The sequence below is a fragment of the Mobula birostris genome, chromosome 13 (genome assembly GCF_030028105.1).
Source record: "Mobula birostris isolate sMobBir1 chromosome 13, sMobBir1.hap1, whole genome shotgun sequence".
NCBI classification, from domain to species: domain Eukaryota; kingdom Metazoa; phylum Chordata; class Chondrichthyes; order Myliobatiformes; family Myliobatidae; genus Mobula; species Mobula birostris.
The window spans coordinates 24,066,325-24,093,736 of NC_092382.1; the positions used below are offsets into that span (position 1 = coordinate 24,066,325).

A 27,412-nucleotide genomic window follows, 5' to 3' on the forward strand; every position below is an offset into this window, starting at 1 on the left:
TGGGATCTTCCTGTGCACCGGGGGAGTGTGGGCGGCGGGGGATGGGACGTGGGTGGGAGAGATGGGGGGAGATGGAAAGAGGGTGGGGAGAGACGGCAGGGAGCAAGAGAAAGAGATGGGGGCAGAAAGGGAATGAAAGAGGTGGGGAGAGGAGGATAGGGTGGGGGAGAGAGGGGCGGAAGAGATTGAGGGAGAAGAGGGGACAGAGGGGACTGAGGGAGAGAGAGGTTGGGGGAAGAGATGCAGAGAGAAGAGGGGACGGAGGGAGAGAGAGGCTCAGGGAGTGGGCAGTGGATTCCGTCTCCTCTCCTCACCTTCTCTTTCTCCCCTCCCCTCCTCAATCTGATCCCTCCCTCTCCCCCACCCACAGAGAATGGTGGTGATCCACGCTAACCAGCCCGCACCGCCGGACCTCGCCTTCATCTTCTCCAGCGAACTGGCGCCCACCCCGGCCTCTGACGGGCCCCGGTGACGACACGTTCCCCGCTCCACGGGACAGCCCAAAGGATTCGGGCCGAGCGGCCTGAGAGAAAAATCAAGGCGGGATTTTGGAGATGGAGTTGGGGGGGGGGGTTGGTGGGTGACATTCCCGTGGTCACATTCCTCCCCGTGGGTACCCCCCAGTTCAAGCTCCCTTGTTACAAGTCGGTCTGTCCCACCCTCGCCATCCGGTCACTCCTGAAACACTCCGCTCTCTGTCCCCTCCATCACCGCCATCTCACCCTGGCTGGTGGCCATTTTGTGATGGCTGCTATTGATAACTGCTCTCCCAGCATCGTAGAAATAGTCACATCCTTTTCCTCATCTCCCACTCGCTTCCCTCCCTGTTTATTCAATCTCAACTCCTCATCCCTCCTCTTTCCCTTCCTCCTCGCTCTCCCAACTCTCCATTTAACCTTCTGCTGACAGCCATTTTGTGACAGGTTGTGACCCTCCCTCCCACTTCCTCCACCATGAAGTATGTCACTCCCTCACACTCACCATCTTGTCAACCCCTTTCCCATCCCATCACTCACAAACCCCTCCTCTCCCTCCCGTCGCTTTCCTCTCCCCACCACCTCGATGTTGTGCACTTTATGCTGGTTGGCTGCCATTTTGCGATGCCAATTTTCGCCTCTCCTCATCGCCGCTTCTCTCTCTGTTACCCAGTGAGTCTCTCCCCTACTCACCCCGTCACTCCTGACACCCTCCCCTCTCTGTCCCCTTGTCCTTTCTCCCGCCATCCACCACATCCTGGGTGGTGAACATTTTCCGATGGGAAATTTCCCTTCCCTCCATCGTTGAGTGAGTATCTCCCCTCTCCCTCCGTTACGACACTCAACTCTCCGTCCATCAGCCCTGACCGCGTCCCGACCCCTCGCTCCCCCTCGCTCCCCCTTTCCCCTGTCCGCACCCCCCTCTTCTTGCAGCTCGTCTTATTTGCGAAGGATCGTAACCACCCACCCTTCCTGCTCTATTGAGTAAGTCACTCCCTATACACTCCCCATCCTGTTCCTGCCCACCCTGTCCTATCAGACCCCTCTCTCCTAGTCCTGTAACTTCCCCTCTCTTCCCGTCCCATCAGTTTCCCTCCCTCCCCGTCCCATCAGTTTCCCTCCTTCCTGGTCACACCACTCCCGCTCCCTTCCTGTCGTTTCACTCCTCTTCACCCCGTCTCAAACCACCAGTTTGTGACAGGAACTTTTGCCCCTTTTCGTCCCCTACTGAGTCAGTGACTTCGCCACGGTCACCGTCTCATCAGTCCACTCCTCGTCCCATCACTCCTCTTCCTCCCAAACCCCTCACCCCTCTCCCCAAAATCCACATGTATATGTGTATGTGTGAATATCTGAGATATATACATTAGTTTATTCAATGAGAAAATTATTAGAATTCAAACATACATGCAATACCCAAGACGATATAAAACACAAATTAAAATACTGTTATTACAATCAATAACACACTCGATCCCGGGATTGTATCCACGGGCACCGTATGTTCCTTCGCCATAGATTCTGTGTGCGACAGTGGCCATTGTAAGTCAGTGTCTCACTCCATCCCTGGCGGCCACATTAACCAAGGAACACACACAAAAATGCTGGTGAACACAGCAGGCCAGGCAGCATCTCTAGGAAGAGGTACAGTCGACGTTTCGGGCCAAGATCCTTCATCAGGACTAACTGAAAGAAGAGGTAGTCAGAGATTTGAAAGTGGGAGGGGGAAGGGGAGATCTGAAATGACAGGAGACGACAGGAGGGGGAGGGATGGGGCCAAGAGCTGGACAGGTGATTGGCAAAAGGTATACAGAGATGGAGGAGGGGGAGGGTCATGCGACAGGAGGCCTAGGGAGAAAGAAAGGGGGAAGTGAAACCCACTATAGTGAGAGGCACAGAGGGAGAATAAAGGGAAAGAAAAAAATGGGGAAAAATAATAATGATAATAAATAATAAATAAGGGATGGGGTACGAGGGGGAGGTGGGGCACGTGTGAGTGAGGCGAGGGACAGAAGGATTATACAGATCAATAGTGGCTGAGAGGATCGTGCAGGAGGGAGGGCTTCAGGGTTTTAGATAATTGGGCTTTGTTCCAGGGAAGGTGGGATCTGTTCCGACGGGATGGTTTACACCTGAACTGGAGGGGTACTAACATTCTTGCAGGAAAGTTTGCTTGGGCTGCTTGGGGGGGGTTTAAACTAAATCTGCAGGGGGCAGGGATCCAGAATGTGAGAGAGGATAGCGAGATGAAGTATAAAGGACAGGTGGGGACTACACGGTTCCGGAATGCGAAGAGTGAAGTAGAGAAAGGTGAGGCGGAACGAGTGATAAGGAGGATACATGTGCAGAGGGATGGTCTGACGGAGCATGGAGTTAAATGTGTGAGCTGCTGACGTGCGGGAATAAATAAGCTGCTCCCGACTCAATCACAGTCACACAGAACTAACTGACCGGCGACAACGGGTGACCGGTTGAATAATCAGTCCCGTTTCTCACCGTCACTCTGCATCGGGGAACCGATGATTATTAAATCACACTTCAGGGCTGTGTCCGGGATCGCTACAGATCCAGGGTCACTGCCGAGGTATTTGTCAATTTAACATCATTATATCAGCCAGACTGCCGAATGCACCGTCCTCAGCAATGGGAGCAAAAGGATTCTCTCCCGGGATAATCCCACCCCGGGACACCAGTGTCCCAGACTGAGCCCCGGCCCCCGGGCTCTTCCTGTCTGTGTAATTACCCGGGTCTCACGTGAAGGGGGCGGGGTCTCAAACCTGCACATCCGGCGGAAGCAGCGCCGCTGGACAGGAGACGGAAATACGTCACCTCGGGCACGCAAAGATCAACACAAAGCGTGAGCACGGAGCTAGCTCCGTTAGAACGGTTGGGAATTAAACCTGGCGCGCGGACATTAAAGGTAAGGGGAAGGTGGGAGTTAAAGGGGAGGGCGGGGAATCGGCTAAAATGTCGGCATCCCGCGGGCGGGGATGTTCACACATTCAGATGTTCACACGAACACGGTCAGTCCGGGTCTGGGTTCCCGCAGAGATCTCAGTTCATTCTCCCCGGTCTCACTGAACTCATTGTAAAGCAGCCTGAAACAGATGGGAGAATAAAGATGAAATCAACAGATTACACAACAGTGTCAGTAACAGGGGACAACACTCACAGACAAATATCACCAGAAAACCCGCGGATCCGCTGATATTTTATCACATTGAACATTAACACAAACACTCACCCGATCAGCTCCAGACTCGGGAGGGTCAGTATGAGACGGCGGAGACCGGGGACAGATCGCTCTGTCAGCGAGTTTGATCCCAGGTTCAGCTCCGTCAGTGATGGGTTTGCACTGAGAGCGGAGACGAGATCCTCGGCACCAGAATCTGTGAGACCGACATCCCACAGCCTGGAGATGAGAGAGAGTGAGGGTGAAGGACACAGAGAGACAGGAGACGGTACAAATCCCCAGTGTTTATCAGCAACACAATTACTGATCACATTAATGTTCAGTGTCAGACACCCAGTGACTGTAAGCACAATCTCCCACAGTCTGCTACTGACCCCAGTTTCTGTATTTTACACTCCGGGTTCCTCAGAGCCGCAAACACCAGTTTCATTCCTGAATCTCCCAGTTTATTATCACTCAGGTTCAGCTCCGTCAGTGATGGGTTTGTACTGAGAGCGGAGACGAGATCCTCGGCACCAGAATCTGTGAGACCGACACGGTCCAGCCTGGAGATGAGAGAGAGTGAGGGTGAAGGACACAGAGAGACAGGAGGTGGTACAAATCCCCAGTGTTTATCAGTAACACAATTATGATCACAATAATGTTCAGTGTCAGACACCCAGTGACTGTAAACACAATCTCCCACAGTCTGGTACTTACACCAGTTTCTGTATTTTACACTCTGGGTTCCTCAGAGCCTCAGACACCAGTTTCATTCCTGAATCTCCCAGTTTATTATCACTCAGGTTCAGCTCCGTCAGTGATGGGTTTGTACTGAGAGCGGAGACGAGATCCTCGGCACCAGAATCTGTGAGACCGACACCGAACAGCCTGGAGATGAGAGAGAGTGAGGGTGAAGGACACAGAGAGACAGGAGACGGTACAAATCCCCAGTGTTTATCAGTAACACAATTACTGATCACATTAATGCTCAGTGTCGGACACCCAGTGACTGTAAACACAGTCTCCCACAGTCTGGTACTTACCACAGTTTCTGTATTTTACACTCCGGGTTCCTCAGAGCCGCAGACACCAGTTTCACTCCTGAATCTCCAAGTTCATTCCGCCCGAGTCTAAACACAAACAGACAGATTGAGGAACAAAGTGATTCAAGCCGAGGGTCTGAGGGAATTTCTCTTACTCGGATATTTCAGGAAACATTAAACCCTTCAGTAAATCACTGATCGGAGTTCCCATCACTGTCAATGTCCCTCACTGCCCAGCTCCAGGGTATTCACCGAATGTCAGTAATTTAGTCTGTCGGTGTGACCCTGTAAACTCCACATATCCTGTCTCATTCCCCGATGGTTAGAAACGTGTTCCTGGAGTGACAGGGATGAGAGGGGCAGGGATGAAGGGGGAATGGGGATGGGGTAGAGAGATCCCACAGGAGGAAGGGGGATGGCATTTGTCACAATTCTTTACTATCTGATTCACTACAGTTTTACCCAAATCCCTTCACAGTGAAACAACACACCTGGACAGTTTCACAGTTCAGAGTGAGAGATAAATCAAGTTACCTCAACTCCTGGCACTTGTGCAGCCCGGGTCCCAGCCGCTGGATTGCTTCACACTGAATGTTGCAGTTCTCCAGGTCCAGGTGTTTTATTGTATCACAGTGTCCGATGCCATGAGACAGGACCGCGCAGTCAATCGGGGTCAGTGTCATTCCACGAAATGAAAGTGTTTCCACTGATCCCAGTGCGGCCCGAGCCAGTCCACGATTCTGAGACTCAAACAGGTAGTGCAATGTGTTCAGGAGGCTCCTTTTACCAGCTTCACTCCATGTGTTTCCACTCTGGCGTTTAACCTCCTCCTTCACCCAGTCAATCACCCGGCAGGTTGTTTGATGAGGAAATGGACCCAGAAACTCCTCCAGGCCCCGAGCTGTCATTGGGTTGGAGAGACCAGCAACAAAACGGAGAAATATCTCAAATCGACCGTCTGTCGTGCTGTGGGCTTCAGTGAGGAATCTCAGAATATCCCCGGGATGTGGATTCAGGAATTGTGTGACTGCAGCTGCAAACTCTTGGATGGTGAGGTGTGGGAATGTGTACACCACGCTCCGGGCAGAATCCTCTCTCTCCAAAAGCTCCATCAGGAACCCAGACAGGAACTGGGAAGGCTGCAGATTGTATTTGATCAAATCTCCATCTGTAAACACAATCTTCTTCTCAGCCACTCCTCTGAAGGCCATCTGACCAACCCTGAGTAACACATCACGGGGGTTCTCAATCTCACGGCCGTGGTTTTTCAGGATGTTGTAAATATAGTAGGAATACAGTTGGGTGATGGTCTTGGGAACTCGCTGTGGGTCCCTGACTCTTTGTATGAAGAAGGGGCCCAGTGCCAGAGCGAGGATCCAGCAGTAGGAGGGGTTGTAGCTCATGGTGTACAGGATCTCGTTCTCCTCCACGTGTTTGAAAACAGCTGCTGCCACCGTCTGATCTTCAAAATGCCTGATGAAATATTCCTTCCGTTCCTCACCAACAAATCCCAGGATTTCAGCCCAGATACTGATCTTCGCCTTTTCCAGTAAATGTAACGCAGTGGGACGGGTTGTCACCAGCACTGAACACCCTGGGAGCAGCTTGCCCTGGATTAAACTGTACACAATGTCAGACACCTTGCACTTGAATTCAGGATCTGTGCATGTGGACCGAGGTTCTGTGTCTCTCTGACTGTCAGCAAAATCAATTTTGTCATTGAATTCATCCAAACCATCAAATATAAACAGCAATCCCTCTGGGTTCTTCCAGACCTCTCTCAGGGTATTCCCAAAGTAAGGATACTGATCCAGAATCAGTTCCTTCAGGTTTATTCTGCAGTTAATGGAATTTAAATCCGGGATTTTGAAAGTAAAGGCAAACTGGAATTCTTGGAATATTTTCCCTGTGGCCCAGTCATAAACAATCTTTTGTACCATTGTTGTTTTCCCGATCCCTGGCACTCCGGCCACTGCTGCTGAACGCCCAGATTTGGATTTACTCCAGGAAAAGCTGCTCTGGAATAACTGATCAGTCTGGATTTTTTCCAGCTCTCTGCGGAGATGTTCCTCTCTCCACTCCTCGTGGTCTCTGCCTCTTGCCAGCAGCTCATGTTCCACCAGTCTCCGATCTCGAACAGTAGAAATGACCGTGAGCTCAGCGTATCGATCAACCAGCTGGAAAACCTTCACCTTCTCCCTCATCAGGATCGTGTTCACTCTCAGTGTTTCAGTTTGTGCCCGCAGAGTCTCCTTGTGTTTCTGTTGAACATCTTCCATGGGAACAGACCGTGATCAAACTGTTAGATGCCTCAACTCAGAGCTCAGTATTTAAGTGCACAAGAGTTAGCTCAACACTATTGCATTAATTGCATTAATCAATGGATGTTCGTACAGTGAAGTAAATCAGATTAACAGACCCCTGACTGGACAGAGAAGTCTGTTCTAGATAAACACCAGATCATCACATTTCCACATGCTGTGATGGTGAGTATTTCCCTGGTAGTTTACTGACCCCCAAGTGTCCCGTACTGGACAAACTCCCAGTACTGTCACAGCTGTGATTGTTCCTGTGGAAGAAACTTTTAATCTCCAGTGTTGATGTGGTGTATGGAGATGGAGAAGAAGGTAGTGGGCATTCTGTCAAAGGAACAGGTCGAGGAATCACAGCTCCCCCTCCCCTCTCACCATCAGTGATTCAAAATACAAAGAAGTAGCTTTGCTGATCAGCACGTGCACTGTGGGTCGGTGGTTGGGGTGTTCGAATCATGTCATGGGTGTTTGGACGCAGTCTGGACCTTGCCAGGAGTGTGTGGGATCCGACAGAGTATCAGGACCCTGTCAGAGGTGTGTGGGGTCTCACAGTGTGTCAGAGCACTATAAGGGACGTGTGGGGTCCCACTGTTTGTCAGGGCCCTTTCAGGAACGTGTAGGGTCTCACAGTGTGTCAGGACACTGTCAGGGACTTGTGGGGTCTCACAGTGTGTCAGGACAATGTCACGAGTGTGTGGGATCTCACAGTGTGTCAGGGCCCTGTCAGGGACGTCTGTGCTTTCACAGTGTTTCGGGAACATGCCAGGGGTGCTTTAGGATACTGACAGTGGTGAGTTGTGACTCACACTGTTGAAGGACCCTGTCAGGAGCGGGTGGGTTCTCACAGTGTGTCCGGACCTTGTCAGGGTGTGTGGGATCTCACAGTGTGTTAGGACTCTGTCAGGGGTGTGTGGAGTCTCACAGTGTGTCAGGACGCTGTCAGGTGTGTGCGGGGTGTCACAGTGTGTCAGGACGCTGTCAGGGGCGTCTGTGGTCTTGCAGTATTTCAGGACATTGTCAGGGGTGTTTTAGGACACTGACAGTGGTGTGTGGAGTCTCACACTGTGCCAGGACCCTGTTAGGGGTGTTTGGGGTCTCACAGTGTGTCAGGACCTTGTCAGGAGTGCGTGGTGTCTCTTAGTGTGTCAGAACGCTGTCAAGGGCGTGTGGGGTGTCACAGTGTGTCAGGATTCTGTCAGGAGTGTGTGGTGTCTCACAGTGTGTCAGGTCCCTGTCAGACATGTGCAGGGTCTCACTGTGCATCACGAACCTGTCTGGGACGTGTAGGGTCTTACAGTGTGTCAGGACCCTGTCAGGAGTGTGTGGGATCTCACAGTGTGTCAGTGGTGTGTGTGGTCTCACAGTGTGTCAGGACCCTGTCAGGGGTGTGTGTGGTCTCACAGTGTGTCTGGGGCTTGTCAGGGGTGTGTGGGGTCTGACAGTGTGTCAGGACCCTCTCATGGATATGTGGGATGTCACAGTATGTCAGGACCATGCTCGGAGTGTTTGGGGTCTCACATTGGGTAAGGACACTGCGAGGTGTATGTGCGGTCTCGCAGTGCGTCAGGAGCTTGTCAAGGATGTTTGTCGTCTCACGGTGTGTCAGGAACCTGTCAGGGGAATGTGGTATCTCACAGTGTGTCAGGACCCTGTCAGGGCCGTGTGGTGTCTCACAGTGTGTCAGGACCCTGTCAGGGGTGTGTGGTGTCTCACAGTGTGTCAGGAACCTCTCGGGCGTGTGGTGTCTCACAGTGTGTCAGGACCCTGTCAGGGGTGTGTGGGGTCTCACAGTGTGTCAGGAACCTCTCGGGCGTGTGGTGTCTCACAGTGTGTCAGGAACCTCTCAGGGGAATGTGGTGTCTCACAGTGTGTCAGGACCCTGTCAGGGCCGTGTGGGGTGTCACAGTGTGCCAGGGCACTCTCAGGAGTGTGTGGGGACTCACAGTGCGTCAGGTCCCTGTCAGGGGTGTCCGGGGCTTCACAGTGCGTCAGAACCCTGACAGGGACTTAGGGGTTTCACATGGTGTGAGGCTGCTGCCAGGGGTTTATGGGTTCTAACAGTGTGTCAAGATCCTGTCAGGGACGTGTGGGGTCTCACAGTGTGTCAGGAACCTCTCAGGGGCGTGTGGTGTCTCACAGTGTGTCAGGAACCTGACAGAGCCGTGTGGGGTGTCACAGTGTGCCAGGACACTCTCAGGAGTGTGTGGGGTCTCACAGTGCGTCAGGTCCCTGTCAGGGGTGTCCGGGGCTTCACAGTGCGTCAGAACCCTGACAGGGACTTAGGGGTTTCACATGGTGTGAGGCTGCTGCCAGGGGTGTATGGGTTCTAACAGTGTGTCAGGATCCTGTCAGGGACGTGTGGGGTCTCACAGTGTGTCAGGACCATGTCAAGGACGTGTGGGGTCTCACAGTCTGTCAGGAACTTGTCAGGGACGTGTGGGGTCTCAACAGTGTGTTATGTCCCTGTCAGGGGTGTGTGGGGTCTCACTCTGTGTCAGGACCATGTCACGGATGTGTGGGGTCTCGCAGTGCGTCAGGACCATGTCATGGATGTGTGTCATCTCACAGTGTGTCAGGAACCTGTCAGGGACGTGTGGGATGTCACAGTGTGCCAGGACACTGTCAGGAGAGTGTGGGGTCTCTCAGTGTGTCAGATCCCTGTCAACGTTGTCCGGGGTCTCACAGGGTGTCAGGACACAGTCAGGGACATGTTGTGTCTCACAGTGTGAAAGGACCCTGTCAGGGACGTGTTGGGTCTCACTGTGTGTAAGGACCCTGACAGGGGCGTGTTGAGTTTCACATTGTGTCAGGACACTGTCAAGGGTGATTTAGGACACTGACAGCAGTGTGTGATGTCTCTCTGTGTGTCAGGACCCTGTCAGGAGTGTGTGGGGTCTCATAGTGTGTCAGGGGTCTCTGTGGTCTCACAGTGTGTCAGGGCCCTGTCAGGGAAGTGTGGGGTCTCACAGTGTGTCTAGACCTCATCAGGGGTGTGTGTGGTCTCACAGTGTGTCAGGACCCTCTCAGTGATGTGAGGGGTCTCACAGTGAGTCAGGACACTGCCAGGTGTATGTGGGGTGTCACAGTGCGTCAGGACCCTGTCATAGCTGTGTGTCGTCTCACCGTGTGTCAGGAACCACTCAGGGGCGTGTGGGGTCTCACAGTGTGTCAGGAATCTGTCAGGGACCTGTGGGGTGTCAAAGTGTGTCAGGACACTGTCTGGAGTGTGTGGTGTCTCACAGTATGTCAGGTCCCTTTCAGACGTGTGCAGGGTCTCACAGTGCGTCAGGACCCTGTCAGGGGTGTGTGGGGTCTCACAGTGCGTCAGGACCCTGTCAGGAGTGTGTGGGGTCTCACAGTGTGTCAGGACCCTCTCATGGGTGTGTGGGATCTCACAGTGTGTCAGGTCCCTGCCAGGAATGTTTGTGGTCTCACATTGGGTCAGGACTCTGTCAGGCGTGTGGTGTCTCACAGTGTTTCAGGAACCTGTCAGGGACGTGTGGGGTCTCACAGCGTCCTAGGTCCTTGTCAGGGACGTGTGGGGTCTCACAGTGTGTCAGGACACTGCCATGTGTATGTGGGGTCTCTCAGTGCGTCAAGACCCTGTCATGGCTGTGTGTCGTCTCACCGTGTGTCAGGAACCTGTCAGTGGCGTGTGGGGTGTCACAGTGTGTCAGGACACTGTCATGGATGTGTGGGGTCTCACAGTGTGTCATTACCCTGTCAATGACCTGTGGGGTCTCGCAGTGTGTCAGGACCCTGTCAGGGGAGTGTGAGGTCTCGCAGTGAGTCAGGACCATGCCAGGTGTGTGTGGGGTCTCACAGTGTGTCAGGACATTGTCAGGTGTGTGTGGAGTCTCACAGTGTGTCGGGGCCCTGTCAGGGACGTGTGCGTTCTCAGTGTTTTAGGACACTGTCAGCGGTGTGTGGGTTTTCACAGTGTTTCAGTATCCTGTCAGGGATATGGGGTCTCAAAGTGTGTCGGTCCCTTAACAGGGGTGTGTGTGGTCTCACAGAGTATCAGGACCCTGTCTGACGTGTGCGGGGTCTCACAGTGTGTCAGAAACCTGTCAGCAACATGTGGGCTGTCAAGGTGTGTCAGGACCCTGTCAGAGGTGTGCGGGGTCTCACAGTGTGTCAGGACCCTGTCAGGTGTGTGTCTGGTTTCGCTGTGTGTCAGGAACCTGTGAGTGGTATGTGTGTCGTCTCACCGTGTGTCAGGAACCTGTCAGGGACGTGTGGGTCTCACTCTGTGTCAGGACCATGTCATGGATGTGTGGGGTCTCACAGTGTGCCAGGACACTGCCAGGTGTATGTGCGGTCTCACAGTGCGTCAGGAGCCTGTCATGGATGTGTGTCATCTCACAGTGTGTCAGGAACCTGTAAGGGACGTGTGGGATGTCACAGTGTGCCAGGACACTGTCAGGAGAGTGTGGGGCCTTTCAGTGTGTCAGGTCCCTGTCAGGGACTTCTGGGTTTTCATATTGTGTCAGGACACTGTCAGGGGTCTGCGGGGTCTCACGGTGTGTCAGGATCCTGTCAGGAGTGTGTGGGGTCTGACTGTGTGTCAGGAACTTGTCAGTTGTATGTGGGTTCGGGCAGTATGTCAGGAACATATCAGGGGTGTGTGGGGTCTCTCACTGTGTCAGGACCTTGTCAGGTGTGTGTGAGGTCTCAGTGTGTCGGGACCCTGTCATGGATGTCCAGGGTCTCACAGTGTGTCAAGACCCTATCACGGAAATGTGGGGTCTCACAGTGTGTCAAGACCCTATCGGGGGTGTGTGGGGTCTCACAGTGTGTCAGGACCCTGTCAGACGTTTGCAGAGTCTCGCTGTGTGTCAGGACCCTGTCAGGTGTGTGTGATGTCTCACAGTCTGTCAGGAACCTGTGAGTGGTGTGTGTGGGATCTCAGACTGTCAGAGACTTCTGGGGTTTCACATTGTGTCAGGACGCTGTCAGGGGTGTGCGGGGTCTCACAGTGTGTCAGGTCCCTGTCAGACGTGTGCAGGCTCTCACAGTGTGTCACAACCCTGTCAGGAGTGTGTGGGGTCTCATAGTGGTCAGGGGTGTCTGTGGTCTCACAGTGTGTCAGGGCCCTGTCAGGGAAGTGTGGGGTCTCACAGTGAGTCTGGACCAGGTTAGGGGTGTGTGGGATCTCACAGTGTGTCAGGACCCTCCCAGGAGTGTTTGGGGTATCACATTGTGTCAGAACCCTGTCAGGTGTGTGTGGTGTCTCACAGTGTGTCAGGAACCCGTCAGGGACGTGTGGGGTCTCACAGTGTGTTAGGTCCTTGTCAGGGATGTGTGGGGTCTCACAGTGAGTCAGGACACTGCCAGGTGTATGTGGGGTGTCACAGTGCGTCAGGACCCTGTCATGGCTGTGTGTCGTCTCACCGTGTATCAGGAACCTCTCAGGGGCGTGTGGGGTCTCACAGCGTGTCAGGAACCTGTCAGGGACCTGTGGGATGTCACAGTATGTCAGGACACTGTCTGGAGTGTGTTTGGTCTCACAGTGTGTCAGAAACCTGTCAGGGACCTGTGGTATGTCACCGTGTGTCAGGAACCTGTCAGGGACCTGTGGGGTGTCACAGTGTGTCAGGACACTGTCTGGAGTGTGTTTGGTCTCACCGTGTGTCAGAAACCTGTCAGGGACCTGTAGGGTGTCACAGTGTGTCAGGACACTGCCTGGAGTGTTTTTGGTCTCACAGTGTGTCAGAAACCTGTCAGGGACCTGTGGTATGTCACCGTGTGTCAGGGACCTGTCAGGTGTGTGTGGTGTCTCACAGTGTTTCAGGAACCTGTAAGGGACGTGTGGGATCTCACAGTGTGCTAGGTCCTTGTCAGGGACGTGTGGGATCTCACAGTGTGCTAGGTCCTTGTCAGGGACGTGTGGGGTCTCACAGTGTGTTAGGTCCTTGTCAGGGACGTGTGGGGTCTCACAGTGTGCTAGGTCCTTGTCAGGGACGTGTGGGGTCTCACAGTGTGCTAGGTCCTTGTCAGGGACGTGTGGGGTCTCACAGTGTGTTAGGTCCTTGTCAGGGATGTGTGGGGTCTCACAGTGTGTTAGGTCCTTGTCAGGGATGTGTGGGGTCTCACAGTGTGTTAGGTCCTTGTCAGGGACGTGTGGGGTCTCACAGTGAGTCAGGACACTGCCAGGTGTATGTGGGGTGTCACAGTGCGTCAGGACCCTTTCATGGCTATGTGTTGTCTCACCGTGTGTCAGGAACCTGTCAGGTGCGTGTGGGATCTCACAGTGTGTCAGGAAGCAGTCAGGGACGTGTGGGGTGTCACAGTGTGTCAGGTCCCTGTCAGGGGTGTCCGGGTTCTCACAGTGTGTCAGGTCCCTGTCAGGGGTGCCCGGGGTCTCACAGTGTGTCAGGACCCTGTCAGCGACGTGTTGGGTTTTACAGTGTGTAAGGACCCTGTCAGGAACTTGTTGGGTTTCACATTGTGTCCGGACACGGTCAGGGGTGATTTAGGACACTGAACGGGATGTGTGGGTCTCACTGTGTGTCAGGACCTTGTCATGGATGTGTAGTGTCTCACAGTGTGTCAGGGCCTTGTCAGGGGTGTGTGGGTCTCACAGTGTGTCAGAGCCCTTTCAGGGACATGTGCGGTCTCACAGTGTTATAGGACCGTGTCAGGGGTGTTTTAGAACACTATCGGCGATGTGTGGGGTCTGAAGGTGTTTCAGTATGCTGTCAGGGATATAGAAACACAGAAACATAGAAAATAGGTGCAGGAGTAGGCCATTCGGCGCTTCCAGCCTGCACCGCCATTTATTATGATCATGGCTGATCATCCAACTCAGAACCCTGCCCCAGCCTTCCCTCCATACCCCCTGACCCCCGTAGCCACAAGGGCCATATCTAACTCCCTCTTAAATATAGCCAATGAACTGGCCTCAACTGTTTCCTGTGGCAGAGAATTCTACAGATTCATCACTCTCTGAGTGAAGAAGTTTTTCCTAATCTCGGTCCTAAAAGTCTTCCCCTCTATCCTCAAACTGTGGCCCCTCGTTCTGGACTTCCCCAACATCGGGAACAATCTTCCTGCATCTAGCCTGTCCAATCCCTTTAGGATTTTATACGTTTCAATCAGATCCCCCCTCAATCTTCTAAATTCCAACGAGTACAAGCCCAGTTCATCCAGTCTTTCTTCATATGAAAGTCCTGCCATCCCAGGAATCAATCTGGTGAACCTTCTTTGTACTCCCTCTATGGCAAGGATGTCTTTCCTCAGATTAGGGGACCAAAACTGCACACAATACTCCAGGTGTGGTCTCACCAAGGCCTTGTACAACTGCAGTAGTACCTCCCTGCTCCTGTACTCGAATCCTCTCGCTATAAATGCCAGCATACCATTCGCCTTTTTCACCGCCTGCTGTACCTGCATGCCCACTTTCAATGACTGGTGTATAATGACACCCAGGTCTCGTTGCACCTCCTCTTTTCCTAATCGGCCACCATTCAGATAATAATCTGTTTTCCTATTTTTGCCACCAAAGTGGATAACTTCACATTTATCCACATTAAATTGCATCTGCCATGAATTTGCCCACTCACCCAACCTATCCAAGTCACCCTGCATCCTCTTAGCATCCTCCTCACAGCTAACACTGCCACCCAGCTTCGTGTCATCCGCAAACTTGGAGATGCTGCATTTAATTCCCTCATCCAAGTCATTAATATATATTGTAAACAACTGGGGTCCCAGCACTGAGCCTTGCGGTACCCCACTAGTCACCGCCTGTCATTCTGAAAAGGTCCCGTTTATTCCCACTCTTTGCTTCTTGCCTGCTAACCAACTCTCCACCCACACCAATACCTTACCCCCAATACCGTGTGCTTTAAGTTTGCACACTAATCTCCTTTGTGGGACCTTGTCAAAAGCCTCTGAAAATCCAAATATACCACATCCACTGGTTCTCCCCTATCCACTCTACTAGTTACATCCTCAAAAAATTCTATGAGATTCGTCAGCATGTCAGAATCCTGTCAGAAGTGTGTGGTGTCTCACATTGGATCAGGACCCCGTCAGGGTATGTGGAGTGTCACAGTGTGTCAGGACCCTCACAGGGACGTCTGGGGTCTCACACTGTTTTTGGACCCTGTCAGGGGTGTGTGGGGTCTCACAGTGTGTCGGGACTCTGTCAGATATGTTTGGGGTTTCCACTGAATGTATTTGGCTGTGATTGGGAGTGTAGGAAAATATTGATTGTGTACATATTTACTTTAGAGAATGTGACAATTGTTGAAATGATGTTCTTCAATAATCTGGGAGTGTATCTGTTTGATATTCAGAAATGGGTGTGGGAAATTCACTGTCGTGTCTGTTCCCTCGGCAAACAACAGGATGATTAGTGAAGGACAAGCTTGTAGCGATTTACCAAACCCATGGTGCAGGGAAACTGAGGGGTTTCATTGACCGCATGTGGACTGGAACATCATTAACAGAGGTGACAGAGACGTGAGTAATTTGTAAACTTCCAGATTTGTCTCTCTCTGGTCCCAGATTTAAATTATTGTCTTTGGGATTTGTTCTTGTAAATGAAAGAGATTGAACCAGGATTCTGGCCGAGATTCCTTATATTTCTGTTAAGAGCTTCGAATAATCAGTGAAACATGGGCTGATGCAATGTTAATAAGTTTTGTGATATTTGTCTTTCTTACGCTCTCTCCTCTGTCTAACTCAGTCTGCGATGATGAAGCCTCACAATCTCTGAGCCCATGCACTGCCCCGGGCTCCATTCTCACTGACATGATGGGCTTATGGATGTAGTGAGCTTCCCATCCAGACCATCACAATTTGACAAATTGTAATATTATTTACGGATAATTTCAGTCCTTTGCACTTTCCTTGTCACGATCCCACAACTCTCGGTTTCCCTGTCCTAATTCCCATCTCTCACTCTTCCACAGTATCCATCACACAACACTGGCAGACAGGAATTTCAGCTTCTGTGGACTGAGCTGAGGAATTTGTCCCCCAATCTCACCCTCTCTAACACTGTAGCAGTGTTTGTACTGGGGAGTGCAGATGTGAACACAGCGGTGTTCATATGCTGCTCTGTGGTTGAACAGACCGGTTGGGATGTTACCTGCTTTTCTAATTAAAGTGATGCTATTATTACTGTTCTGTGACTGGAACTTCAGTGGACGCCCAACTCTAAGAAAAGATAATCTGCAGGAACTGGGGGAGTTTAGAAAATGGTTAAGGATGAGGCTGTTCAGGAGGGGACAGTGGCTGGCAAGAGAAGGTTTTGACTTTTTGGTGTGAAGAAATTCTTTTTTCCCATTCTCCGGATCGCCCCCTTCTCCACATAGACTCTGGTGGAGATCTGTAGTTGCAGGTCCCCGAGCGGTGTGACAACTCTAGTCAAACTCGCCAGCTCTCTGCCTCTTTCCTCAAAATGTCCTTTGAAAACTCTCCCTCTAGCAAACACGTTTCCCTGTGTCTCACTGTGTTCTCTGTCACAGTGCCAACATTTACCTGGTCAGATCTTTGTGGCTCAACAATTTAACCGCCCGACGTAAAGTACCACCGTTGGTGGAAACAGAGGTCAGGTTTCAACATTATGAACTCTGCTTCGGCCACATCTGGGCCATTGCGTACCGTTCCAATTGCCCCACTACCGGAGGGATGTTGAGGCTTTAGAGAGGGAGCACAAGAGATTCACCAGGATGCTGTCTGGTTCAGAGGGCATGTGCTATCATGAGAGGCTGGAGAAAATTAGATTGTTTTCTCTGGACCATCGGAGGCCGAGGGAGCTCTGACACAGGTTGACAACATTATGAGAGGCTTAGATAGAGTAGACAGAGAGAATAGTTTTCCTGGGGTTCAAATGTCTATTACTAGAGGGCCTGCAGTGAAGGTGAGAGGGGGTTGGATTATGGGAGATGTGAGAGATAGTTTTTTTTTAAATCAGAGAGCCGTGGATGCCTGGAATGCACTGCCTGGTACGGTGGTAGTGGCAAATTGTTAGGGACTTCTGAGAGACGTTTGGATAGACACATGGATGTAAGGAAGATGGACGCATATGGACATGGTGTAGGAAGCAGAGATTAGAGCTTGGGTGTGTCTGATTTACTTCTTAGCTGTTTCGGCACAATATGATAGGCCTAATGGCTTATCTCAGTGTTTTCCTCTGCAATGTTCAATGCACGGTCACTTACCTTTCAGCTCACTGAGAAACTCTAGTAAAAGTTGAGCGGGAATTGGTCGATGGGAGGGATCACAACCTGATGAATTTAAACAAATTGAGGAAATCATTTTTGTAAATTTGTAAGGTGTGCTGTGTTGTGATCCAAATTTAAATTAATTGCTGATATTATCTCACCATATATCTGTATTTCCTTCAGTATTTTGTCCAAATTTGGGACACAGTTCTGCATTTTCACAAAGGTTTCCCACATCACCCTCCGGGCGCGGGAGCCTTTCTCCATCACCAGGCTCAGGAGGAGTTTAGAACTGTCCGCCCGCTCTCCCTTATCAGCGAGATCAGAGATTTTCTGTGAAGAGTAACGGTGAACATATTGGGGACTGACAGATTCACACAGAGAATGAGGAGTAAATGATGTGCTCTGTAACGGGATCACACTCTGCTCCACATGGTAGGCTTATTCAGAAAGTTAGAAGGCATGGGATCCAGGGAAGTTTGGCCAGGTGGATTCAGAATTGGCTTGCCTGCAGAAGGCAGAGGGTGGTGGTAGAGGGAGTACATTCGGGTTGGAGGGTTGTGACTAGTGGTGTCCCACAATGATCTGTTCTGGGACCTCTACTTTTCGTGATTTTTATTAACGACCTGGATGTGGGGGTAGAAGGGTGGGTTGACAAGTTTGCAGATGACACAAAGGTTGGTGGTGCTGTAGATATTGCAGAGGATTGTCAAAGATTGCAGAGAGACATTGATAGGATGCAGAAGTGGGCTGAGAAGTGGCAGATGGAGTTCAATCCGGAGAAGTGTGAGGCAGTACACTTTGGAAGGACGAACTCCAAGGCAGAGCACAAGGTAAATGGCAGGATACTTGGTAGTGTGGAGGAGCAGAGGGATCTGGGGGTGCATGTCCACAGATTCCTGAAAGTTGCCTCACAGGTAGATAGGGTAGTTAAGAAAGCTTATGGGGTGTTAGCTTTCATAAGTCGAGGGATAGAGTTTAAGAGTCGCGATGTAATGATGCAGCTCTATAAAACTCTGGTTTGGCCACACTTGGAGTACTGTGTCTAGTTCTGGTCACCTCACTATAGGAAGGATGTGGAAGCATTGGAAAGGGTACAGAGGAGATTTACCAGGATGCTGCCTAGTTTAGAGACTATAGATTATGATCAGAGATTAAGGGAGCTAGGGCTATACTCTTTGGAGAGGAGGAGGATGAGAGGAGACATGATAGAGGTGTACAAGATAATAAGAGGAATAGATAGAGTGGACAGTCAGCGCCTCTTCCCCGGGCACCACTGCTCAATACAAGAGGACATGGCTTTAAGGTAAGGGGTGGGAAGTTCAAGGGGGATATTAGAGGAAGGTTTTTTTCTCAGAGAGTGGTTGGTGCGTGGAATGCACTGCCTGAGTCAGTGGTGGAGGCAGATACACTAGTGAAGTTTAAGAGACTACTAGACAGGTATATGGAGGAATTTAAGGTGGGGAGTTATATGGGAGGCAGGTTTGAGAGTCGGCACAACATTGTGGGCGGACAGGCCTGCAATGTGCTGTACTATTCTATGTTCTATGTTCTATAACGGGATCACACTGAGCAGTCACCCTGTCTGGACATGGACTGTACATTCTGAGTGCAGAGCACACGGGGGGACATTCACCGTGAACCTGGTCCACCAGTCAATGAGATTCTGGCTGGCCTGTGACCGCTTCATTGACCTGGCTCCAAATCCGTAAATAATTCCTCACCGGATTTGACGATGGAAACAGAAATCAGAAAATAACAATCACAGATGAACAAGGAACTCAGGAGGGTTTTTGTATAACAGAGTGAACGGTCCCAGGGAAATTGCAGAAAAGATGCTGTGATTCATCTCCTCAGTCTGCCAGTGTCCAACATGACAGCGGATTACCGGCTGACACCTGATGCCTTTCCTTTGCCCTTTCCGATGGAGGTTTATTCAGTGATTACACATTACAACATGGCAGTATTCCCCGATCCACACTGTTTGCAGTTACAGATTGTAACACAATCATCTCCACCCAGAACAGAACACACTCCAGCTCCTGCAGCACCCACAGATGATGCCCCGGTTCTCACTGACATCCTGCCGGCACGCTGCACGGTCTTCCCAAACCGAAACCTCCCGTCATATTTCCATTTAATACTGGAAGCCCACACAACTGTTACCTGCTCAACTCACTCTGAACACTGAGCAGCTACCCACCAGTCCGCGGGGTCTTTTCACCTCTTTCTATCACTGGTTCAGATTTAAATCTTTGAGATTGTATGTACAATACTTATTTCCCAGTTTTTATTTTATCTATTTAATATCCGATGAGTCAGAGTTCCGACACCCATCAGTCCTGTGATGTGTGAAAATTCAAACACATTCTCCCTCCCACTCACCCGATGTTCCTCTCCACTGAACTGATTCTCGGCCGTTAACGCCAGGCTCATTCCGTGCACCCCTCCTTCCATCGCCTGCTCCAGCCTGTCCCAGTAGAAATCCGTCAACTGCAGCAGCTGGAAATCGTCCCAGCTTGCCAGGAGCTCGGAGATCTCTGAGCTCGGACCTGTGAATGAAAATGGGGAAAATTAAAAAATTACTGACCCCATATTGAGCAGCAACTTTCTCTCTGGAACCTAAAGATCACCAAATACAGTCCGAAATATATATATGGGGGGGGGGGGGGAGAGGAATGGGCACAGGCCAGGGGGTGGGAGGGGGGTATAGGAGGGGTTATAGTTCTATCTGTTGAAGGCTGCTCTTTTGTCTCCCCAGAAATATACCTCTCTGTTTGGAAAGGACTCTGCTTATTCCTGAGAGTATCATAACCCATCACCATCATTCTCCTGGTACTGCCCATCACCACCGCTTTGCTCTGGCTTACTGTCTGCCTGCCTGGTCAACCCCTTCCTCGGCAAGTCTCTGGGATATCTCACAAAATGCTGGAGGTACTCAAAAGGTCAAGCAGCCTCTATGGAGGAGAATGAACAATCAACGTTTCGGGCACGGCCCTTCATCGGACTGGAAATGAGGGGACAGAAATTCTAGATATTGCCACATTACTTTCTATTCTTTGTGGTCCTGATCCAAAACATCAAATGCTTATCCCCCTCCATGGATGCTGCCTGACCTGCTGAGTTCTGCCAATATTTTGTGTTTCTTTGTGTTGCCCAAAACTTTCAGCATCTGCAGAATGTCTTCTGGAGTAACTCGCTACTTTAATCACAATCTGCGAGAGGAGCAGGAACAGACAGTAAACGTACCCCTTTGCACGTGTGACTGTGCTTACCCCTGAGATGTTAATTCTCTCTCTGTCATCCCTCCGCTCAGTCCTTTCACAAATATTTGTGAATTGCTGATATTGAATTAAACACAGACACAAAGTCTAAGCAATATTTATAAATTAAAATACTTCACCAACGTACCTGTGTTCTTTCTCGATGTTGACGTCACTGGAACTCCTCCCCTGCTCGCACCTTGAGCCATTTTGAGGACAGATGTGATCAGTTTTTGCTGCTCTATAACAAAACAAAATTAACAGGAGGGTCAAACATTAATTCAAGTGTAAAGGGGAACACTGTTTTGATTTTAAACTGAGGCAAACACTGCCAAACATCTTGGACCTGTCCACTGAAGCCTTGACACAGCCTGATCCACCTGCTCCCATCTATTTCCATGGATTGTACACTGCGCCGGGACTTTCCGGTGTATCTACACGCTATATTGCAGACAATTCCCTTTTAGGAACCAGTCTTGTGCCCTGGACTGGGAGTGATGTGTCAATGGGAAGGCAAGGCAGGCTGAGCAGACAGCGCCCATTGCTTTGGTCCTCCTACCACTGTTGGCGCTGTGGAGAGTAATGGACAACTGTTCTAGCAGTGTGGGTTAAAACATTTCTGCTGACCAATGGGACACCCATTCCTCTCGTCACTGAATTATACAGATATCTCAATCACACCTGATTCTCACTGTCTCATTTCAGTTTAACATCACCTGGTAATGACACCAATGGCAATATATGGTCTGAGTCTACATAGAAAAACTCTGACATCCTGAACAATGCAATCTCACCCATAACATCGTGACATGCAAACACGGGGCAATGTGCAGATGCTGGAAATTCAAGCAACACACATCAAAGTTGCTGGTGAACGCAGCAGGCCAGGCAGCATCTCTAGGAAGAGGTACAGTCGACGTTTCAGGCCGAGACCCTTCGTCAGGACTAACTGAAAGAAGAGTGAGTAAGAGATTTGAAAGTGGGAGGGGGAGGGGGAGATCTGAAATGATAGGAGAGGACAGGAGGAGGAGGGATGGAGCGAATGGCTGGACAGTTGATTGGCAAAAGGGATATGAGGGGATCATGGGACAGGAGGCCTGGGGGAAAGAAAAGGTGGGGGGTGACCCACAGGATAGACAAGGTGTACAGTGAGAAGGGGTACCTCCCCGTTGTACCCCATCCGTTATTTATTCATTTATATACACATGCATTCTTTTTCTCTCTCTCCTTTTTCTCCCTCTATCCCTCTCACTATACCCCTTGCCCATCCTCTGGTTCCCCCCCCCTCCCACTTTTCTTTCTCCCTAGGCCTCCTGTCCCATGATCATCTCATGTCCCTTTTACCAATCAACTGTCCAGCTCTTGGCTCCATCCCTCCCCCTCCTGTCTTCTCCTATCATTTCCGATATCACCCTCCCCCTCCCACTTTCAAACTTCTTACTAGCTCTTCTTTCAGTTAGTCCTGATGAAGGGCCTTGGCCCGAAACGTCGACTATACCTCTTCCTAGAGATGCTGTCTGGCCTGCTGCGTTAACATCGTGACATCTTGTTCAGAATCATGACATTTTCTCCAGCAGGATTTTAAGATCCATATTATCACCTAAACCCCGGTCAAGATTTCTTTGAGCATTTACCTTGCTATTACCAGACTGTCACATCGCACCTTGTTAAAGACAATGTAGACGCGCTATACATACAAAACAGCAAGTTGGCAAAATATCTTTAACATAATTAAAACAAAACCGCTAGAATTGTTCGACAAGACAGAGAGTATTTTAATATTTCAGATGGAAGACCCTGTATCGGAGCTGAGCCTGTCTGTAGGAGCCATTGTATCTGTTCTCTATCTGCATTAGAGTCTGTGTTGCGTATTAATGATGTTTGTTTTTGTTTCTCAATCTGTTCCACAACACTCCCTGCCCTCCCATTCACTATACCGGTCCCACCCTGGTCTGACTGTCCAAAAGCACCAACTCTCACTTGTTCAAGTTGAAAACCATTCGCCATTTCTCAGCCCATCTCCATAACTGACCAAGATGTCTTTGAAATTTATTGTAACCTGTTGCAATATCAACCAGATGCCTGAATTTAGTATCAAACTTGCAAACTGTGCCATGTACATTCATATACAAATCAATGGCATGAATAAAAAAATAACAAGGTCTCGACAGTGACAAGCACATCCCACTCGTCATAGGCCTCCATTTGCTAAGTCCATCTTCAGTCATCACCCTCTGCTTCTTGTTCTCGATCCCGGTGTGAATCCACCTCGCCAGCTCCCCATGAATCCCTCGGGACCTATCCTTCCATATCGGCTGCCATGCGGGACCTCCTTACAGACATTTCCAAAGTTCAGATGAACAACATCACTGCCCTATTTCATCAATCCTCATAGTTAGCTGTTCAAAAATCTCCAGAATACTTGTCAGATTTGATGTCCCACTGGGTGTGCAGACGGCAATTTCCCCATAACCAATGTCTAACCGCCCGAGACTTCAGCTTCACTGCAGACTGAGGAAATTCCAACCTGTCGAATTACCAACCTGGACTGAAGCCCGTATACTGCCAGAGTCACCAGCCCAATATTATAACCAATACAAAGCCGCTTTGGTGCCAGCGATTTGCCGTGATGTTCCTCCCATTTCCGGCTCAAAATCTGAGATGGAACTGGAACCTAATGACCCTCTGCCGGGGCTGGTGGTCAGGCTGGTTCACCGGTCTGTACATTGTCAGAGGATGCAGATACACTTCAGCTTGTTTCCAGCAACTAAACTGAGCACGTTGGTCACAATGTCATTGCTGTGTGGGATATTGCCATGTTTCCCCTCAGTGTAGCAGGAACAAAATGTAAAATTATAAAGTAGAAAATTATGGGAACTCAGTACATCAGGTTACACCTGTGAAAGGAGAAATGGTGGAAGACCCGATATCTAAACTGGGACTGTTCAAGAAGCTGTCGATCTGCTGGGCTTTTCATCTTCTTACTTCAAATTTCATGCAACTCTAGTTTTATTCCACCTCCTCATTTTAATGCACAGATGGTAACTGATTGCAAAATATCAGCAACGCGCTAAAATCTAAATACCACCCCACTCCAATCAGTTTGTTATTTCAGAGTTCATTCTGACCCTGGTGTGATTCATTCCATACAGTCAATGCTCACAGCATCCTTTCCTCCCACTGTCACTCTGTTACATTTGCTCCTGAGGCCACTGTCTCTACGCTGAGAGGCGGTGACCACAGAGCGATAAAAAGTACAACACTTGCTGCAGCTCTGACGGGCTGTTACCCTGGAAACGGAGGAAGTGGCTCACCGAAAATAACTGAAAAAGGAAATAACAAACTCAACATCAGATGCTGTGAGCTCCATTATTACAAAGATTAACACTGCAGCCATTTTGTTACTGGGAAACTAAAATTGAAATGGCTGCTTTTACCCTGCCACATGCTGTGTTCAATTAAACCTCTGGTAGCTCCAGCTATCAAAAACCCAATCCTGGAAAAGATGTAAAACAAATCTTCGCAATAAAGACAAAATTTAGGAGAGAGTTTGCTGAAATATATCATTGCGGCAATGGGACACAGTCTGGACTGAGATTGAACAAGATGGTTGATATATATCATTGGGATACAGACTGGACAGAGGTTCAACCAGATGGGCAGGGAATGAGCAGATGGAACCCGGTGGGAGAAGGAATCAAGTGCACTCTCCGATGGTCGTCCAGTAATACACAGATACTGAAATAATAGTACACACTACTAGATAACAGATTCCAATATAACAAAGCCAGAACAAACAATAGCCCTGGAAGAACGTTGTTTCGTTTTTACTGTGTACTGTCCCAGTAGCTTATGGTCGAAATGACAATAAACTTGACTTAACTAAGAAGTTCAGTATATGTATCAATGCTCCGCAGAAAGTATCCCATCCCCATACCTCACATCTTAATACGGCTACTATCTACTGCTATTTCTTTAACTGAATGAAATAGCGGAGAACTGTGGACACAGCTGAGCACATCATAGAAACCAAACTCTCCTTCATGGACTCAGTCTACACTTCCCACTGCCTCAGTAAAGCAGCCAACATAATGAAAGATCCCCACAACCCTGAACATTCTCACTTCTCACCCTCCCATCGGGTCGAAGATTAAATGGAACAGAAACATACGACCAGTTTCAAGGACAGTTTCCATTCTGCTGTTATAAGCGAACTGAATGTTCTCCAGCATATTGACCTGACCTCACAGTCTAAATCGATGTGACTTTGCACCACATATCTACCCACACTGCACTTACTCTTTTAAAAAATCTGTTTATTACTATTAGCCAAAATTAATACGAGTACATCAAAGAACGCTTACAATGTCGCAAGAAAAAGAACATTAAAGATTGTAAAAATTTTGGTAATGAAAAAACCTACTAAGCGAGAAAAGTGGGAAAGAAACCCCATTAGGTGTTCAATCCCGGCGCCATGCGTCACACAAAAAGCTTCTGAAGATGAACATCAAACCGCCAGCAAAAAAAAGTACCAAAATTTACAATTAGATCGTGGAGGAAATCTATCAATTAACTCAAATGATAATAACGAGCAAATGAACCCCATCTTTTTTCAAAAACATTGATAGCTAGAAGGGCCATTTTGTTGAAGTGGAAGGAAACATCAGCTCCCACTTTGTCACAATGGTTCTCTCAAGTGACGCTGTGTCTTAGTTTGGAAACAATTAGAAGGGGAACCTTTGCACTGCAGTTTATCTGTAACCATCATGATTTGTTACACCCTGGTATCGTTTTAACTCAGTGTACTACTGTAACGTATTGATCGATGTGCATAATACCGAAGACACGATTTTCACTGTACCTCTGTACATGTAAAACAATATAAAGATTCCCTAACTTAATCGCGTGGAACTGTTAGTCAGCCTGAGTTGCTCCTTTGGAACTTCTGGAGCGAGTGTACACATTTCCGAGAAACCCAGATAAATGAAAAAAAGACTTAATTCTCGCATTAATAGGGCCAGATATCTGGAAACATTGTCAGCATTTCGGCAAGTCGTTGCAATGGAAAGAAGATGGAAATAAACTTCCCAGATCCCCGAGAGGACGTGAGAGATCCGGATCTCACTGTCCTGTCTGAACAGGGATAGATGAAACTACTCATACACGTGGATCAGTGTCCCGAGGGTGCGATTCTTCTGTTTAACCCTCGTGTCTGCAAGAACACAACAGGCCGAACGGCCCCTTCCAGTATAAAACAATTATCGACCCCTGGCATCGATTCGGGTGAAGTTAGGATCCGAATCCGAGCCGGGTGATGCAGATAAAGTTCCCCAAGTACAACTCACCGGATGGGTTTAATCCCAGCATCAGCACCTCATCCGCTCCTGGGACCAGAACCCCAGGGTCTGAGCGGCGGCTCATCTCAGGCTGTGCAGTGTGAACGTCCCACATCACGGACGAACCCAGGCAGGTTATGTCCAGGAAGCGGGACGAGGCCGACAGTTCGAGGAAGTTAACAGGACTCTGCCCAACATCAGATCACCCCTCCACCACCCGGAATCGGCTTCAGTACTCACCGATGGGAAATTGTCGGTCTCGTTCACCCTAGTGACCGGTCTCAATACTCACCGATGGGAACTTGCTCTATTTGCCCCGCAGACAGCGAACCGTCCCCCAGCTCCCCGCCGACGATCCGCTTCAACAGAGAACGGAAAGAAAACCAGTGCCCATCCGGGGACTGTGAGGGCGGGGGCGGGGCCTCGGAAGCGGGGCGGGACTTCTGAAGCGAAAACCCCGCAGATGCTGCAGATCTGCGTTTGAAATAGGAGCGAGACACGGGATCACGTGACGGGTGGAGGGACTCTCGCCCATCACACGCTGCCCGACCTACCTGCCGCATTTTACACCAGCTACAGTTTTAATTTTTCCCTCAGAACCTTTGCTGTCCCCATCGCTCCACGCCCCCGGTTTTCAGAGTACGGGTTCGATTCCCATAGAAACATAGAAAACCTACAGAACAACACAGGCCCTTCGGCCCACAAAGCTGTGCCGAACATATCCCTACCTTAGAACTACCTAGGCTTACCTATAGCCCTCTATTTTTCTGAGCTCCATGTAGCCATCCAGGAGTCTCTTAAAAGTCCATATCGTTTCCGCCTCCACCACCGCCGCCGGCAGCCCATTCCACGCACTCACCACCTTCCGTGTAAAAAAACCTTACCCCTGACATCTCCTCTGAACCTGCTTCCAAGCACCTTAAAACTGTGCCCTCTCCTGCTAGCCATTTCAGCCCTGGGACAAAGCCTCTGTCTATCCAGACGATCAATGCCTCTCATCATCTTGTACACCTCTATCAAGTCACATCTCATCCTCTCACCCGGGTGCCAAGGTCAAGGATGTCTCTGATCGATTGCATGACTTTCTGAAATGGGAGGGTGATCAGCCAGATGTCGTGGTGTACATCGGTACCAATGACATAGCAACAATGAGTGAGGAGGTCCTGGAGAGTGAGTATAGAGAGCTTGGTAGGAAGTTGAAAAGCAGGACCTCGAGGGTGGTAATCTCAGGATTGTTACCTGTGCTAGGTGCCAGTGAGGGTAGGAATAGGATGATCTGGAGGATGAACAAGTGGCTGAGGAACTGGTGTAGGGGGCAGGGTTTCAGATTTTAGGATCATTAGGACCTCTTCTGAGGACCTGTACAAGAGAGACGGGTTACACTTGAACTACAGGGGAACCAATATCCTTTCAGGGAGTAGTGCTATTGGGGAGGCTTTAAACTAGATTTGCAGGGGGATGGGAACCAGAGTGTCAGAGCTGACAGTGAGGCTGGGGTAAAAATAAATGATGTTAAAGGTTTAAGCAAATCCGCTAACAGAAAAGTTGTGAGTGGTGGTAAAAATCTTCTGAGGTGTATATATTTCAATGCTAGGAGTATTGCGGGGAAGGCAGACGAGTTGCGGGCGT

The 27,412-nt window shown here is 49.9% G+C and overlaps 2 protein-coding genes across 4 annotated transcripts in view; both read right to left on the minus strand.

Annotated features, from left to right (window-relative positions):
* The window catches only part of LOC140208596 (uncharacterized), a 587,054-nt gene that overhangs the window by 260,791 nt on the left and 298,851 nt on the right, over window positions 1-27,412 (minus strand). The window lies entirely within an intron of this gene.
* LOC140208577 (NACHT, LRR and PYD domains-containing protein 3-like) lies at window positions 1,835-26,150 on the minus strand. 3 transcript variants are annotated; one of them, XM_072277333.1, is made up of 11 exons: window positions 26,076-26,150; window positions 20,596-20,688; window positions 19,570-19,736; window positions 17,346-17,517; window positions 17,182-17,247; window positions 5,229-6,966; window positions 4,695-4,781; window positions 4,369-4,539; window positions 4,044-4,214; window positions 3,721-3,888; window positions 1,835-3,574 (listed from the first exon to the last, which is right to left on the minus strand). In XM_072277333.1, the coding sequence occupies exons 2-11, from the start codon at window positions 20,654-20,656 to the stop codon at window positions 3,487-3,489; spliced, it is 2,889 nt and encodes a 962-aa protein (XP_072133434.1). In that variant the 5' UTR covers window positions 20,657-20,688; window positions 26,076-26,150; the 3' UTR covers window positions 1,835-3,486. The 3 variants fall into 3 exon arrangements, with proteins under 3 accessions (XP_072133434.1, XP_072133435.1, XP_072133436.1); XM_072277334.1 differs by having other exon boundaries at window positions 20,596-20,683; window positions 26,076-26,128; XM_072277335.1 differs by lacking the exons at window positions 17,346-17,517; window positions 19,570-19,736; window positions 20,596-20,688; window positions 26,076-26,150 and having other exon boundaries at window positions 5,229-6,993; window positions 17,182-17,231.